Source organism: Dama dama, chromosome 22, assembly GCF_033118175.1.
Source record: "Dama dama isolate Ldn47 chromosome 22, ASM3311817v1, whole genome shotgun sequence".
Taxonomy (NCBI): Eukaryota; Metazoa; Chordata; class Mammalia; order Artiodactyla; family Cervidae; genus Dama; species Dama dama.
Window position 1 is genome coordinate 12,939,719 of NC_083702.1, and position 16,164 is coordinate 12,955,882.

Genomic DNA, 16,164 nt, shown 5'->3' on the forward strand with positions numbered 1-16,164 from the left:
AGACTTAAGCTTTGTTAGCATCATTAACTTTTACTAACGGTGTATGTGCCTCTACTGGATAAAGCTTAGGTCTCAGGGGGGCGACATGAGCTCAGATCCTAACTGTATATCTTAGTAGGTTTGGCATCTTTGGTCCTCCTCTCGGAAGCTTGGTTTCTTACCTATAAATCAGGGATGAGGCTGGTCTTCCTGGTGGTCAGTTAGGACTAACGAAGAAATATGTTAAATTTCCTGGGATGGGGCCATTGCTGCCAAGACGGATGGCTTTCTGTGGGGCTGAGAAAAATATCTTTAACTCATTCAAGTATTTCAAGTGTCTGCTGAGTGGCCTGAGTACTCTGAGAGTCTTCTGTGTTCAGGAGAGGGCAGTGCACTGTCTTAAGTTCATTCCAGTGGTGCTAGGTCTGGACTTTACTCCCTGCCCCTCAGAACTGGGAGGATGGTCCCTCTTGGAACAGCTGGTGCTGCTGGGAGACAGACTCTGGATAAGTCAGGTAGATGGGGAAGGAGCAGGTGGTCTCTTTTGGCGGTCTCTTTTTTCTATCGAGATCAGCTCTGGAGGAGTCAGAGCTAAAGGGAACCGAGAGATGACCCAGTCTTATCCTCTTATTTCACATATGAGAAACGGGGGCCAGAAAGATGGAATAGATGACCAAAGTCATCAGGTTGAGGACTGAATGTTCCTGTTCTGTCTCCCAGCGTATCCGTTGTTTTCATCACACCAAAATGTGCTCTTGCCTCACTTTCTTTTTATTTTTTATCATTTTAAAAAATATGTATTTATTTGGCCACACCGGGTCTTAGTTGCAGTGTGCAGAATCTTTAGTTGCAGCATGTGGGATCTAGTTCCCTGTCCAGGGATTGAACCTGAGCCCCCTGCATTGCATGCAGGAGTCTTAACCATTGGACCACCCAGGAAGTCCCTCATTTTCCATTTATGCCCTTCCTTTCTGCCTTTCCCCCCCACAGTGATCGCCTTGCAGGCCTCAATGCCCTGTTCGAACAGTCACTTCTTCAGGCTCCTGCCTGCTAGTCTTCAGGCGCGAACACAGAGCTCCTCAACTGCTAAAATCTTCATCGATGGAAACTGAGAGCTGAGTCAGCAGCTCAGAGCCACGGCTGGAGCAAACACAACCTAGCTGGTCAGCAGGGCACAAAGTGGGGGAGTCAGGAGGTCATTCCGGATGCTCTGGCCTGATGGGGCTGTTGAGTGCCTGGAGGGTGTCCGGAAAGGAAACAGTGGGTGGGGTAAGAAGTGAGGATGCCTAGGAAAGATGAAAGGGTTTGTGCTTATTGCTCTTGGAGAGGAAAAAGCTGAGCATGGCTTTCAGATAGAGTTTCAAATGTAAGACCAGCTGTAACACCTCCTTCCTGAGGACAGAACAAGCAATAACGTAACAGCAGCCTGAGGGTTTAGGCTGCAGAGGTTTCCGACTTTGGCTGCCCAGGAGAGTTATTCAGGGGGAGCTCTAAAAACCCTCAGTGTCCAAGCTATACCCCAGGACAATTCAGCTGAGTCTTCAGGATTGGGAGTCGGGCCTTGGTGACTTTTTAACGTTTCCCGGGTGGTTCCCATGGCCAGCCATGGCTGAAGACATACGCTAAGGGTGAAGGTAAATCTCCTTAAGTGCTAAGGGTCACATGATTTAGGAGAGGACCCATTTGTTGTCATTTTTTGGTCACTAAGTCATGTCTGACTCTTTACGACCCTATGGACTGCAGCACACCAGGCTTCCCTGTCTAGCACCGTTTCCCAGAGCTTGCTCAAATTCGTGTCCATTGAGTCAGTGATGCCATGTGATCTGACCTTCCTCCCTGGAAATGATGTCAGCAGATAACAGACTCTCAGCTCTGTGGGTGTTTAGGACAGAGCCTGAATTAGAGTCAGGTTTCAAGGTTAGAGTTCCTTAGGCTGGGCCCAGACTGTAAGTTTATATGTATGCTATATACAGGCTGTATTGAACATAGGTAGCCAGTAAGCTCTGGAGGAGGGCATGGCCACCCACTCTAGAATTCTTGCCTGGGAAATCCCATGGACAGGGAAGTCTGGAGGGCTGCAGTCCAGGGGGTCGCAAAGAGTCAGACACGACTGAGAGACTAAACAACAAACAACAGCAACTGAACCTCTGTAATGATACGGCTCAACAGGTGATTCTGCGGCAGTCAGCACTGGCATCGCTTTCCAGGGGAGGAGACTGTGCTCCTGCCTTAGGTGTCTTCCCATCGGCAGGCCCTCCAAGAAAAGCACTGTACGTCTGACACTTTCCCTTTGACCTCAAAGCCCCCAGAGCTGCATCATGCCTGGGGATCCTTACATTGGAGCTTCCCTGCTGGCTCAGATGGTCAAGAATCTGCCTGCAACGCAGGAGACCCAAGTTCCATCCCTGAATTGGTCGGGAAGATCCCTTGGAGAAGGGAATGGGTACCCACTCCAATATTCTTGCCCGGAGAATCCCATGGACAGAGGATCCTGGCGGGCTATAGTCCATGGGGTCGCAAAGAGTCAGACACAATAGAGTGACTAACACTTTCACCTATTTTTCACATTGCAGCTGATAGTAACCTGGCCAAGTGGTGATCTGGCCCTACCTACCCCAGTTCCCTCTCTAGTAAAACTCTTTGTCCATGTCTCCCAAAGACATCTTGCTCGCTCCTGTCTCACGGGCCTTCCCTTCTGTCCCCCCTGCCTGCCTGGCCCCTCAAGACCTCACTCTCACCCTTCAGCCTCCACACAGCTCTCGGCTGCCCTCCCTCTCGGCTGACCTTCTGTGGTTTGATTCAGCCCGGAGTCCTGCCTGTGTTGTTCTCTAACTGCTTCCGATGTGGGAGTTTGTGTCTCCTTAAGGGGAAAACCCTTTGTGTTCCCTGTTCCCATGAATATCATAGTGCTGGAGACACCACGGGGCCCACGCAGCCCCTCACAGACAGTTGTGGGGGGGCGTTCTCCCTCCCACCATGACCAGTGAACCACGTGTGTGCTCCTGGTGGGCGCTGGATGCCCAGTGCTGACATAACATGTCTGAAGCGGCCCTGTCTATTTTTCTCTTGTTTGGGGAAACCAGCATGGGGGAGAGAGCAAATCATAATCTTTTTTAAAAGCTTTATTTTAAATTAATTTCAGACTTATAGAAATGTTGCAAAAATAATACAGAGTCTCCATATACCCATCTCCCAGCTTCCCCTCATGTTCACAAATCACGTAACTGTGGTGTCATTTCTCAGGAAGTTACCGTTGGTATGTTATAGCCACGCTTTCCGGGAAACAGACTCACTCAGAAGGACAATGCAGATAGTGGAGTGCAGTTTATTACGCCGGCGGGCCCAAGGCAGAGTCTCCTCTTAGCCAAGGACCCCGTCCAGTATTTGTGAAAATCTTTTATACCCCATGCGTAAGTGTCCAAACCCACCACCTACCCCATGTGTACGTGTCCAAACAGTCAATAGTCAATAAGCCCGCAGTTACATTCCAACCAGTTAATAATCGATAAGCCTGTGATTACATCCTGATAGATACGAAAAAAGTTTATGACCTGTCCGGAGACAGGGGTGATTACGGTATGCTTCCTCTTAGGCAATGAGTAGCCTGGATGTGATCTTCAAGATTCCCCTGTCTGGAGGGGGTCTTATCCTTCCATTGTCGTCCCCACAGGCACTAAGCAGAGAGTTCAGAGTCCACTGGAGAGGCAGCCGAGCACGGCCAGCGCGGACAGGCCTGAGATGGAGTCCAGGCCCTATGAATTCCTTCTTCAGGTAGAGCATGGTTGAACCAAACTCAAGGCCTTTTTACATCAACGTCCCTCTTCTGTTCTCATCCCACCCAGGACCCCACCTGTCATCCATGCTGCACTGAATCATTATGTCCCCTTAGTCCCCTGTCCAAGACACTTATGAAGAGCGAGTGGCCACCTATTTGACCCAATGTCCCTCACTTTGGATGTGTCTTACATTTTCTTATGAGTGAAGAACAATTTTGGCAAGAAAACCACAGAACTTGTGTCCTTCTTAATAACTGTCTCACACAATTCAGGATATGAATATTGATGTCTTATTATCTTGGTGATTAAGTGAAGTGAAGTCTCTCAGTTGTGTCCGTGAAGTGGTCTCTCAGTCGTGTCCGACTCTTTGTGACCCCATGGACTGTAGCCTACCAGGCTCCTCCCATGGCATTTTTCAGGCAAGAGTACTGGAGTGGGTTGCCATTTCCTTCTCCAGAGGATCTTCCCCACCCAGAGATCGAACCCGGGTCTCCCGCATTGTAGGCAGATGCTTTACTGTCTGAGCCACCAGAGCGCCCACTGATTTATTGGTGGATCTTGTCTACAAACTTCCCTGATAGCTCAGTTGGCAAAGAATCTGCCTTCCCTGGGTTGGGAAGATCCCCTGGAGAAGGGAAAGGCTACCCACTCCAGTATTCTGTATTCCAGTATTCCAGTATTCTGGCCTGCCTATGGACCATATAGTCCATGGGGTTGCAAAGAATTGGACATGACTGAGCAACTTTCACTTGCCTACAAAAATTATGTCACTGTCTAAAGCTGATTTTCTATTTCTCTCTTTCTTTCTGGATTTAATCATTGGAATTCCACTGTCTGGAAAAGCTGGCCTTTCTTTCCCATTTATTTGTTTAGTGGACTGTTTATTTCTATTAGTATGAAATCGTGACTATATTTTATTCTTTGGGTTATAATCCAGTACCATCGTTTTCCATTTTCTTGCTCAAATTGTTCCAGTTTTAGCAAACCATGATTTTTTGTTGTTGTTGTTTATTCTGCTTGCTCCTTTCTTCCCTTTCAGTATGATCTTTGAAAAGAGATCGAAAAGGTCAATAGGAATCAAAAAGTTCCCTCCCCGCTGTGGTTAAACATGACTGTGCCCATTAATTCACAGAGGAGAGGAACCCACCTCTTCCTTTGCCAACCCGTTCCAATGTTGAAACCAATGCTGCTCAAAAATGTTCTTTCTGAAACAAATTGTGCTCCTTTTAAAACTGATTTGCTCTTGTTCCATTCCGAGGAGAGACCGAAAAAAAAAAAAAATTGTTGGGAGACTAGTTCATGGCATGTTGGTGTTTGAAAAGCCCAGGGTCAATTTGAGGGAGACCCAGGTCTCCCGGGCTGCTCCTCCAGAGTCTGCTTTGTTTCATAAACTCTGTTCTGGAGCCTTGGTTGTTTGTTAGGGGACTTACTGTGTAGTAAGGACGGCTTGCTGATGAGTAAGAATGAGAGTTCATTGCTTTTTGGTCTTTTTGCATGAGTTTGCAGCCTCCCTGGGAGGACCTTGTGATCTATTGCTTACACACTCAAGTCAGAGGGATGGATAGGTGGGGAGAGGAAAGAGGCAGAAGAAACATAAGAATAATCATCTCTTAGAGGCTCGCTTGTGTTTTCATGATTTGCTTCCAAGCCCTCAAGGCTAGTGGAGGATAAAAGGAATAGACGCTACCTCATCATCTCTGATTTACCCTCATTTCTGGCACAGCTGTACAATCCCACCCCTTGCATCCCTCATACCCCCTGACTCGTCCCTTCTGTCCAGCAGGAGCTGGCTTTGCTCAGGGGTCTTTCAGCCCCGTCCCCTTCAGGATATGTCCCTGCTGACCGTGAACACTTCCTTAGGGGTAAATAAGGGCTGGCTGTGTGTTATATACCCTTTACATGTACTCAGATCTCCTAGAACCTCCCACAGCCTTGCAAGGTAAGGAATATTCCCCTCTTTTTTTTTTTTTTTTACCCTTTTGCGACCCCATGGACTGTTGCCCACCAGGCTCCTCTGTCCATGGGATTTCCCAGGCAAGAATAGTGGAGTGGGTTGCCATTCCCTTCTCCATATTCCCCTCTTTTTAAAAAATTTTTATTTTATTGAAGTATAGTTGATTTACAGTGTTTCAAGTGTACAGCAAAGTGATTCAGTTATACATATGTATACGTATGTATATATTCTGTTTCAGATTCTTTTTCATTGTAGGATATTACAATGTACTGAATAGAGTTCCCTGTGCTATATAGTAGGATCTTGTTTGTTATCTACTTTATATGTAGTCATGGGTATCTGCTAATCCCAATCTCTTAGTTTATCCCTCCCCCTCCCCTTTCCCTTTTGGTAACTATAAATTTATTTTCTGTGTCTGTGAGCTTGTTTCTGTTTTGTAGATAAGTCCATTTGTGGGATTCTTTTGGTCTTTTTAAAAAATATTTTAATTTATTTATTTATTCAGCTACACCGGATATTAGTTGTGGCCTGTGAAATCTTTAGTTGCAGCATGTGGGATCTAGTTCCCTGACCAAGGGTCAAACCCAGGTCCCCTGCACTGGGAGTGCAGAGTCTTAGCCATTCCACATCTAGGGGTGTCCCTGTCTGTCTTCTGTCTGTGCTCATGCTCAGTCGTGTCCAATTCTTTGCAACCCTCTGGACTACAGCCCATAAGACTCTTCTGTCCGTGGGATTTCCCAGGCAACAGTACTGAAGTGGGTTGCCATTTCCTTCTCCAGGGGATCTTCCCAATCCAGGGATCAAACCTGCATCTCCTGTGTCTCTTGCATTGCAGGCACATCCTTTACCCTAGATAAGTTCATTTGTATCATATTTCAGATTCTGCAGATAAGTGATATCATGTCGTATCTGTCTTTCTGTCTGACTTACTTCACTTGGTATAACTATCTCTAGATCCATTGGATGCTCCTCTTTATCTAGATGAGAAAACAGGACTTTTAGAGATTGGACACCTTGCTCCCCGCAGCAACGTGGGAACGGTCAGAAGTGGGACCCAGACCCTGGACTACCTTGGCCTCGGAGCCCGGAGCCGGAGCGGAGCAGCCCCGCACACTCTCGGTGTGTCTCCTTGGCCCCTGGTGGGGCTGGGGCTCCTGACTCCACCCTCTGCTCCTCTCCCCCCATCAGTCCGCTCTTGCACCGTGACCCGGGTAGGGCTTTGCTTTGCTGTGAATCTTGGTACGTCTTTTTCTGTGTTGGTTTAGACAATTATTTAAAGAAATCAATTCTAGCACATTGTTTAGAAATTTAAGCAATACTAAAGCTTAAAAAGCAGAAGTGATAAGTGCCTCTTCATATCTCCTGACCCCAACCCTACTCTCCAGATGTAACTACTAACAACTGTGCAGAAATTATTTCTTCAGACTTCTCTATATGCAGATAAGTGTGTGTGTATGTGTGTATGTTTGAGAAGTATTTCTCATTGTCCAAAGTTCTATAAATCTACACATCTTTATTCTAAATCACCGTCCATTCCAAGTCCTAAATTGTGAAGGGGTAAGATAAATACACGTTTAAGGTAATCTACACAGCACCTGACCAAAGAAACACCTACTCTTGGTGGATTTATGGCTGCCCTTGAGTTGAGGGAGAGGGAGAGAGAGAGAGAGAAGGCAGGATCCCGCTCGAGAGACCTGAGGTCACCCAGGAGGAGAGTGCTGCCTACCAGCTCACACTTGAGGGTGAGCGAGGGTGAGCCTTTGAGCTGAGGGGAGGGGACAAGGGCGGAATGTGGGCTGGGCCAAGTTTAGAATTACAAGTGCCAGAGGAGTGGGAACCACACTTTAAATAGCCATCACCTCCCCTTCCCCCAGATAATTCTTCTCCCCTCTGACCGGACCTCTGGCAGCAACTACACTAAGGTTTGTGCTGTTTCTTCTCTTTTTCTCCTGCTTCTGGGTGTCAGACTGCAGGTGGGTAGGATCCATAAGACTTACAGCCAAAGGGTTTTGGGATCCTCTCCTAGAAATATGACATTTATGTGTGATACGCGAAGACTAGCTATCTTCCTGACTTTCTGAAACTTTGGTGGCTGCTGATTCAAGGACCAATGTAACTTGGAGAAAGAGGACCCCAGATGAAAGGGGAAGATATTTGGGTTTATTTCTAAGAAAATGAAGGCTCTCTGCTCTGAGACAAGATTGAAAGTTGAAAGAAAAAAAAAAAAAAAAGAAAGTTGAAAGAACATAAAACAAGATTGAAAGAAAATAAAAATTCAAGTGCCTGTTATACTATGAAGTGCTTTCATATATATATATATATATACATGAATATATATACATATATATGAAATATATATAAAAATATATGTATATGAAATAGATGTATGTATATATACATCTCTTTGTTTAATCCTCATGGCTAAGTGTATCCTGTCATGCCCCTATATAAATCCATCGAGAGTAGGTGTCTCTTTGGTCAAGTGCTGTGTAGATTAACTGAAACGCATATTTATCTTACTCTTTCACGGCTTAGAACTTGGAATGGACAGTGATTTAGAAAAAAGATGTGTAGATTATGAAACTTTGGACAGTTAGAAAAACTTCCCAAATACATACACACACACAAACAAACACACACACACACACACACACACACACACACACACACATCTGCATATAGAAGAGTCTGAAGAAATATTCACTGCACGATTGTTAGTAGTTATACTTGGAGAGTAGAGCTGGAATCAAGAGATGAAGTGAAGAGATATTTTATAGACAAGCAATCCAAGGCTCAGAGTGATGAATTCATTTTCTGGGAGTCGGGTGGTCTCTGATGCAGAGCTATGGTTTGAGTATAGACTTGTCCTTCGATTGCATGATGCTGCCTCTGCTAACCAACGTGGCTAAGAGACTTAGGGTAGGCTTCTGTTCTCCTGGGGTCTCCGGGGAGTGGAGAAGTGAGGAGGGTAGTGTTTAATCATTGGAAGACAACCATCGGGCCCAGAACCTGTTTAAGACAGGAGGCGACCATCTCAGAAGGACTGGGGAAGCTTCTGGGGGACCAACAGCTTGGGTTTCTCCTTCTTAACCCACGGTCTCTGGAGCCCGTTCCCTCATTCATCAAATAAGCAGCACATTCCTGACCTCCCTCTGGCTTTCTGGATCCCCCGGGGCAGCCACTCTGGGGAGACAGAGCTGCAAGAGGGTCTGTGGCCGGATGGGGCTCTTGTGAGAAAGTTCTGTTCCCAGGAACTTTTCGTGGGAGGGGTGCGTGCAGAAAGAAGCACATGTACCCACTTCTGCAGAGAAGGGACCGCTGTATACAATCAGGGATACTTACATTAGACTCGCTGCTAAACCCACCGGCCAGTGTGAGAGAGGGAGGTAGCTGAACGAGCAGGACATCGTGGGGTCAGGTCCCGGCTGTGCTACACGGCTGCACATGTGTCATCCAACCTTTCTGATGGGCAGCTCCCTGCTTACAAAGCTGAGGGAACTCTGTCACATCCCGGGGCCGCGTGGATTGAATGACATAAAGGCATGTAAAGCACCTGGCCTACAGTAGTTGTTCTCTGAATGTGACCACGTCCAATCTCACCTTCAACCCCAGTGCGAGTCTAGAATAGGGCCAGGCAGGGTGTAGCCTGCAGCTCTGCGTTCATCTTATGTTGTCGCTGCAGTAACGGAGTCTTGCGCTGGCATCATCAGAAAAGAAAAGGAGCCCACGGGTTGTCTTCCTCTTACATTGCTCTCAGAGAGAGATGCAGGGCGTACCTGGGAGGGTTAGCTCATCTTACTCAGGGTCCCTGGTTTTGCTCAATCTTGCTCATCTTCTTGCAAGGATCTAAAAAAGCTGACTTTCACATTCCTCATACAAAAACATGTTTTTGATGAAAATGTAGAAAGTATAGATAAGGAAAATATCTCTGAAACCCATCCACTGAGAGAGAAATGCCTTGGTCAATATCCTAATTTTCATGCATGCAAATACTTTATAAGGTATTTTTCCCAGCATCATCATGGCACGTGGTCTATTTTGTAACTGTTTGCACTTCACATTTTGTGAACACCTCTTTGTCTTTCTTCTGCAGCACAGTTTCTAATGATTATATAGTAGTCCATTGTCTGAGCCATAATTTGTTAACCTAGTTACCATATTTGAACATTTATGTACTTTCTAATTTTTCACTGCTACAAGCATGAACATCCTCAGTGCTGAATCTTTACACAGAGTCACAGTTATCTTCAGGGGGTAAATTCCCCAAAGGAGAATCGGTGGCTTAAGGATACATACAAATCCCATCCCTTCAACTGTCCTTGAACATGGAATAGAAAGACTGAGGTACATGCTAAAGCAGACGAGGCTGGTTGTAGGGTGGCAGAGAGAACTCAGCCCGGGGCAGGTGGGCTCCCCATGTCCACAAGCCCCCACCCAAGGCACCTTCTAGGGGTATAATGTCTGTGCCTCAGAGTCAGTGCTCTTCCTGAAGCAGGAAAGGAACATATATACTCAACCTTTACCAACCAGAGATACCAAGGGGAGTGCGGGTTTGCGGATAGCAGTAGGAGTCACTCTCCTCCCCGGCACTTTTCCTTTGAGAATTTGCTGGAAAGGAAAGGGCCAGCTTTCCTTCCAGGCACCCTCCCCCCCGGCCCCCAGCAGTAGCACAGTGCCTTGCTTGTCTTTCAGGGGGAATGGATAGCAAGGTCTCGGGCACCACCAGCAATGGAGAGACCAAACCAGTGTGCCCAGGTGTGGAAAAGGCGGCGGAGGATGGCGCCCTGCAGCGAGACCAGTGGAGCAACAAGATGGAGTTCGTGCTGTCTGTGGCTGGGGAGATCATCGGGCTGGGCAACGTCTGGAGGTTCCCCTACCTCTGCTACAAAAACGGGGGAGGTGAGTTCACTTGAGATGGGCGCAGTAGGGGAGAGCTATGCCTGCCTGGCGCCTCCCGCCTGGGCAGTGGATGGAAGTTTCCTGCCTCTGTTACAAAAACGGAGAGGTGAGAGGCACTGCACCCTTCACCCCTGCAAGGCTGTCTCCACCTCCTGCACTCTGGGGAGCCCCATGGATGCGGAGGATGCTGGAGTTGGACAAACCCTGAGAAGTCGCTCAGGACCCTGCAGGAGGAGCACCTGGACGGGGGTGACTTCCTGGGTACCCATGGTGGCAGCAGAGAAACACGGGTGTGGGCTGGGACCAGATGGATGGGGGTTTGGGTTCTGGCTCTGCTCTTCACTCCTGTGTCCTGGGGCAAGCCCTCGGACCTCAGGTGGGCGCAGTGAACAGAGACGGTTCTTCCTGCCCCTCAAGGTGTTTGTCAGGACTGGAGGTCGTGGGCAAAGGGCCTCAGAAACCATATCTGTGCTGATGTTGGCACCCAGCTGTCCCGTGGCCTCAAGACTCTGCAACCAGGGCCACCTGTCCCCCGCCCCACCCCACCTGCACTGTGACATCCCCCCCAACGTATCTCCTTTGATCCCAGTGGCTCTTCATTTATAATTTTCCCATTGAAATGTTTGTATGGGGTGGGGGAGCATGGATTCTAGTTCCTTTATGGATCCTTCCTGCCTCTCAGGCCTGTAGTGATCCCACTGCCCCCATAGCAATGTGGGTCACTTTCCCACTATGGACTTTCTCTGAGGCACCCCCCACCCCCACTGCCAGGTCTCTGGGGAGTCCCTGAGGGATTTCCCAGGTGCTGAAGGCCTCTGGGAAGAGCAGTGGGTTCGGAAGGTCTCCTCATCAGTGGGTAAAGCTTAGTGGGACTGGGCTCCCAGGTCTGGTTTTAGGGGCAGGGTGGGGATGCAGTCTGGGCTGGAGGAGGGGAAATACTGAGATAAATCACAGGGAAAGACTGAGAGGTTGGGAGCGTTGAGGGCCAAGAGGACTTTAGGGCACCTTAATGCAATACTCACCCTTGTTGGGGTCGTGGGAGCCTCCCTGTGCGTGAGCCCAATTGAAGTGGTTTTGGGGAGAGAAAGCCCACAGCACAGAGTAGGGGTGGGAGGTCAGGAGGGAGGAGAACATAGGGAGGTCCTGAGCCCATTCTTACTCTCAGGATGGTGGCAGCTGGGCACTGGCCCGGGGACCAGAGGTTAACTCGTATTTTTCCAGAGCGGGTGGGAATGGGCCGGTGTGTTCTCCCTCCCCCAGACTCTCTGGCCGGCAGTCTGAAGCTGCAGGACTTTGCTTGGTCGGCTGGCATCTCCAGGGAAGGCAGGAGATCCCCACCCAGCTCTGGACCCTCCGACAGCTTGTTCAGACCCTTGGGCCCTAGGGTGGTCGGATTCAGCTAGTCCGGGGAGGAGGAGGGGTGGGGGGCTAAGCTGGGCCTGGGGGCTCTGTGTCTGGACCCAGTGACCAGCTTAGCCCCTCACACAGCAAGAAGATTAGGAGGTGAGCTGCTTTCCGCAAGCCGCTCTGGAATGGGACCGCGAGGTCGGCCTGGGAATTAGCAGGACTGGCACGAAGAGGTGGGGGAGGGATTCTGGTGTCTGTGGGGACCCCTGTGCTGAGGAAGGGAAGGAAGGGGAAGCGGGGGCCAGGGCAGGAGCACAGGGTCACCATGTCTACGGGAGGCGTCCCCCACGGGGTTTGCGCCTGAACTCTGCTTTGGGGGCCCATTTAGGTCTGTGAGGCCTGGGGACGTGTGGCTGTGTCTCAGAAAAGGAAACGCAGGCCAGGATCATGACCACGGCCCCTGATTCTTCACTGAAGGAGCAGGGGTACGGAGGTAGGACGTGGCCACTTCCTCCCTGGGCAGGGCCTGTCCTCCAGCACGCTGGTCCCCAGGACCCGTTTTGGGGGTCCTGGGACCATCTGCAGAATCCTGACGCCATCCCCTTCCTCTCACCCCGTCTTCTCCAGTGGGGCACCAGGCCTCAGGCTTCCTCTTCTCTTTCCTTGATGGACAACAGCAGCTGGAGGAAGTGCGCTGAGGGGCTCTGGGGCTGGAGGCCGATGCCCAGCTTTGCTCTGAAGGCCCTGAGTCACGCAGAGCCAGCAGATGGACACATGGGTGGTGCCTCTGCTGGCGTGATGGGGACCCGTCCAGGACCCCCCGGGTCTGTGCAGGGACCCAGACAGGCCTGCTCTTCTGGTTTCTGGTGTTCCCAGAGTCTCATCCTTTCTGTGCCTTTCACCCCCCTCGCCCCCTCAGAGCACAGGCCCCACACTTCGTCTCGTCACCTCGTCTCTTGGTCTGGAAGGGACAGACACCTCCTTGTGACAGGGCCCTTCACTGGGGACAAGAGAGAGGGGGTGGGGAGGGGGAGGGGGAGGACAGAGACCTCCTAGGTTGGTTTGATCCCCTCCTCCCGGTTTAAGTGCTTTTATTTAAACCCATGGCTCTCAGATCAGGGCTGGGACTCCCAGGGGATTCGAGGATGGTTCTGAGCAGGTTCTGAGGATGTTGGGGTCATGGCGTGAACCCCCCGGGGTCACGTGTGCTATCAGCCTGCCTCTGCTGGGCGCTTTCTCCAACTTCACAGCTGCAAACAGAAGCTTCTGTGCTTGGAGGGAGGACCTTATTGTTACTAATGTTTGTTCGTTGGGGAGCTCAGGGAAGAAGACATCCCTGAAGCATAGCGTCAGTTCCAAACTGAAAATGCAAGTGCTGTCTTTGGTTCCTTCCAGCCTGGAGGTTTGGTAGATCCAATTAGAAGTGAGCCCCAGAACAGGGCAAGGGCGGAGGTAAGAATATGATGGAGGACAGGTCGGCAGTGAAACACAGTAGCTGAAAACCAGAGATGCTGAGAAAGTGGTGTGAAGAAACCAAGTCCAGTGGCTGGGACTTGGGCTTTCAATGCAGAGGGTGTGGGTTCAGTCCCTGGTTGGGGAGCCAAGATCCCACATGCCTCATGGTCAAAAAACCAAAACACAAAATGGAAGCAATATTGTAACAAATGCAATAAACCCTTAAAAAATGATCCATATAAAAAAACCCCAAAAAACAAAAAAACAAGAACTTTAAAAAAAATAAATAAAATATAAAATCAGCATCCAGCAGAAGATAGGGAAAAAGGGGTGCCTTCTAGGTAAGTGCCCTCCTTGCTGTCCAGACATTGTGGCCAGTCCACCCTGAGCACCTGCCCCCACCCCCAGCCCCTGTGACTTTCTAGAATCAGGCCAACCCATGTAAGTCACCCAATGGTGGTTACACACGGAGAACGCACTACCTGCCCGGAACTACTCTGAGTTGTGGTGATAAAACAGAAACAGAACAGACCACCTCCCTGTCTTTGTGGGGCTTTCTTTCTGGGTGTGGGTGGGGGCGAGACAGACAGTAAACATAGTAAACAAGAAAATGACACAGCGTATCAGAAGTCCCTGAGCATTACAGGAGGAGGGTGGGGGCGGCCGCACTGAGAACACTTGACCGGCAGCTTTTGGGGTGGGGGGTGAGACCCTGTCCTGGGGATATTGGAGGTGGGGAGGGCACCCTGGGGCAGAGGAAACAAAAGGTTTTAATGGCCTTAGAGCAGGAGGCTGGCTGGTGTGTCTGGGGAGTCAAAGGAGGGGAGTCACTGTGGGGGGTGGGTCATGCAGGGCTTGTCAATCACTGTGAAGTTCGGCTTTTGCTCCAGGGATGGGGAGTCAGGGCAGAAGTTTGAGCAGAGTGGCCAATCTTACACTTGAACACAATCTTTGTATCTGTGGTGCTGAGAACTGATGGCAGAGGCCTCAGGCCGGAAGCAGACCAGTTTCAAGGCTAAGAATCTTGGAGTTTCCTTGCTGTCCTTCTTTCTTACATAACTGCTGACTCTACCTGAATACCCAGATCCCGGTTGCTGCAGGACCCGAGCCTTCAGCTGGAACCTCTCCCGCTCCCTGGATCCCAGGCTACCGGCACCCTGAGTTTCCCAACACCCAGGATGCCCAGGGCTGGAGACCCCGAGTGAGACCACAGCAGAATGTGCCACCGCTGGGCAACTCAGAAAGCGGGATCTCAGAAGGAAGGCTGTGGGGTGGGGGCGCAGCCAAGCGAACCCCAGCTCTAGACATCAGGGAGAGAGAGCGCATAGGATGCTGATGCCAAAGGCGTTAGACGGCCCCACTGTGCCCTGAGGATGTCCATAGATACTAAGGATCAGAGAGACGAGGAGCGCATTTCTTCACGTAAGAGTCATGGTTATGTTATTAGTACGTGACGACTGGTTACCGTTTTTAGTTAGTGACTCAGTGCCAAGTATTGGTTCAGTAGTGCTGATTACAGCATGTGATAGTTCATGAATGCTCACCGCTGTGTTACTCATGTGGAACATTTAACAGTTTATCTTTAAAAAAATGTCGCCTGGAGGGACTTCCCTGGTGGTTCAGGAGCTAAGACTCTGAGCTCCCAATGCATGGGACCTGAGTTTGATTCCTGGTCAGGGAAATAGATCCTACAAGCTGCAACTAAGACCGAGTTGCCAAGTAAATAAATAAGAAAATTTTTAAATTGTCAGCTGGAGTATGACAGCTGACACCACAGGATGCACTCTTACTGAGAAGGATGTCAAGCAGAATGGTTCTTTTCCAGGATGGGGGTGTGGTCTCTGGCATCCCACGGGGGAAAATGCCAGGACATTTTAGAATTGAGGGAGGAGATTGAATGGGGGCTTGGGGGGAGCAGGTAACCGTGACTCCATTCTCCTTCTCCAGGACTGGCTGTCTCTTGCAGGGGTGGTGGTTAGGGCTCGGGTGAGGAAACAGGTGGTGTCCCCAGGACTCCCTGGTGGGCACATGGGTCCCTCTTGGGCTCCATCCCTTCTCTAACTCCCTCCCCGGTTTGGGCCCAGGGACTCTGTCTGGGGGATGTGGACTTTATCCCTTATGGCCAGCGGCCCAGGTGCTCAAGGAGGCAGAGGAGGAGGGGAACAGAACGAACACCAGACCCGGTGCAGTTAAGCATTGGCTTGGTTTATTGGGAAAGAGCAGGTGGCATAGAGATGGGAGGAGGGTCTTGGAAACTCCTCTCCTGGCCCCCCACTCTCTCTATGCTCTCTTTCTTTGATGTTTAACTCTCAGCAGTGACTGTTCATTTTGGCTACTGGATTCTCTCTTTCCTAATTCCCTCCTCCTGCCCAATGAGTCTTGTACTGATTTGTGTCCTTACTTGCCTGAATTGTTTGTGATCTTTCTTTGCCCTTGTGGTCACCAAGTGTCTCCCTCAGTGCCTGAATTATGCGTGGACCACATGCCAAGAGTACACACACTTCAGACAATCACCACTATCAAGATAATTAACGGGGACTTCCCAGGTGATCCAGTGGTTAGGACTCCAAGCTCCCATTGCAGGGGGCACAAGCTTCATCCTTGCCTAGGGAACTAAGATCCCACATGCTGCATGGAGAGGCCAAAATATAAATTAAAAAAAAAAAAAGAAAAAAGATCGTGAATGTATCCATCACCCCTCTAAACTGCTTCCTGCCCCTTTCTCCCACCCCCGACCTCTGCAACCCCATCTCA

At 49.7% G+C, this 16,164-nt stretch overlaps 1 protein-coding gene across 1 annotated transcript in view; it reads left to right on the forward strand.

The window, feature by feature from the left end:
- Nucleotides 1–1,098: 1,098 nt before the first annotated feature.
- SLC6A13 (solute carrier family 6 member 13) overlaps nucleotides 1,099–16,164 on the forward strand; it is a 45,772-nt gene continuing 30,706 nt past the window's right edge. Inside the window, exons 1-4 of the mRNA XM_061124053.1 lie at nucleotides 1,099–1,142; nucleotides 2,149–2,249; nucleotides 3,650–3,750; nucleotides 10,402–10,608. Of these exons, the coding sequence (XP_060980036.1) occupies nucleotides 10,407–10,608 (202 nt within the window). The 5' untranslated portion in view covers nucleotides 1,099–1,142; nucleotides 2,149–2,249; nucleotides 3,650–3,750; nucleotides 10,402–10,406. The remainder of the gene's footprint in view (nucleotides 1,143–2,148; nucleotides 2,250–3,649; nucleotides 3,751–10,401; nucleotides 10,609–16,164) is intronic.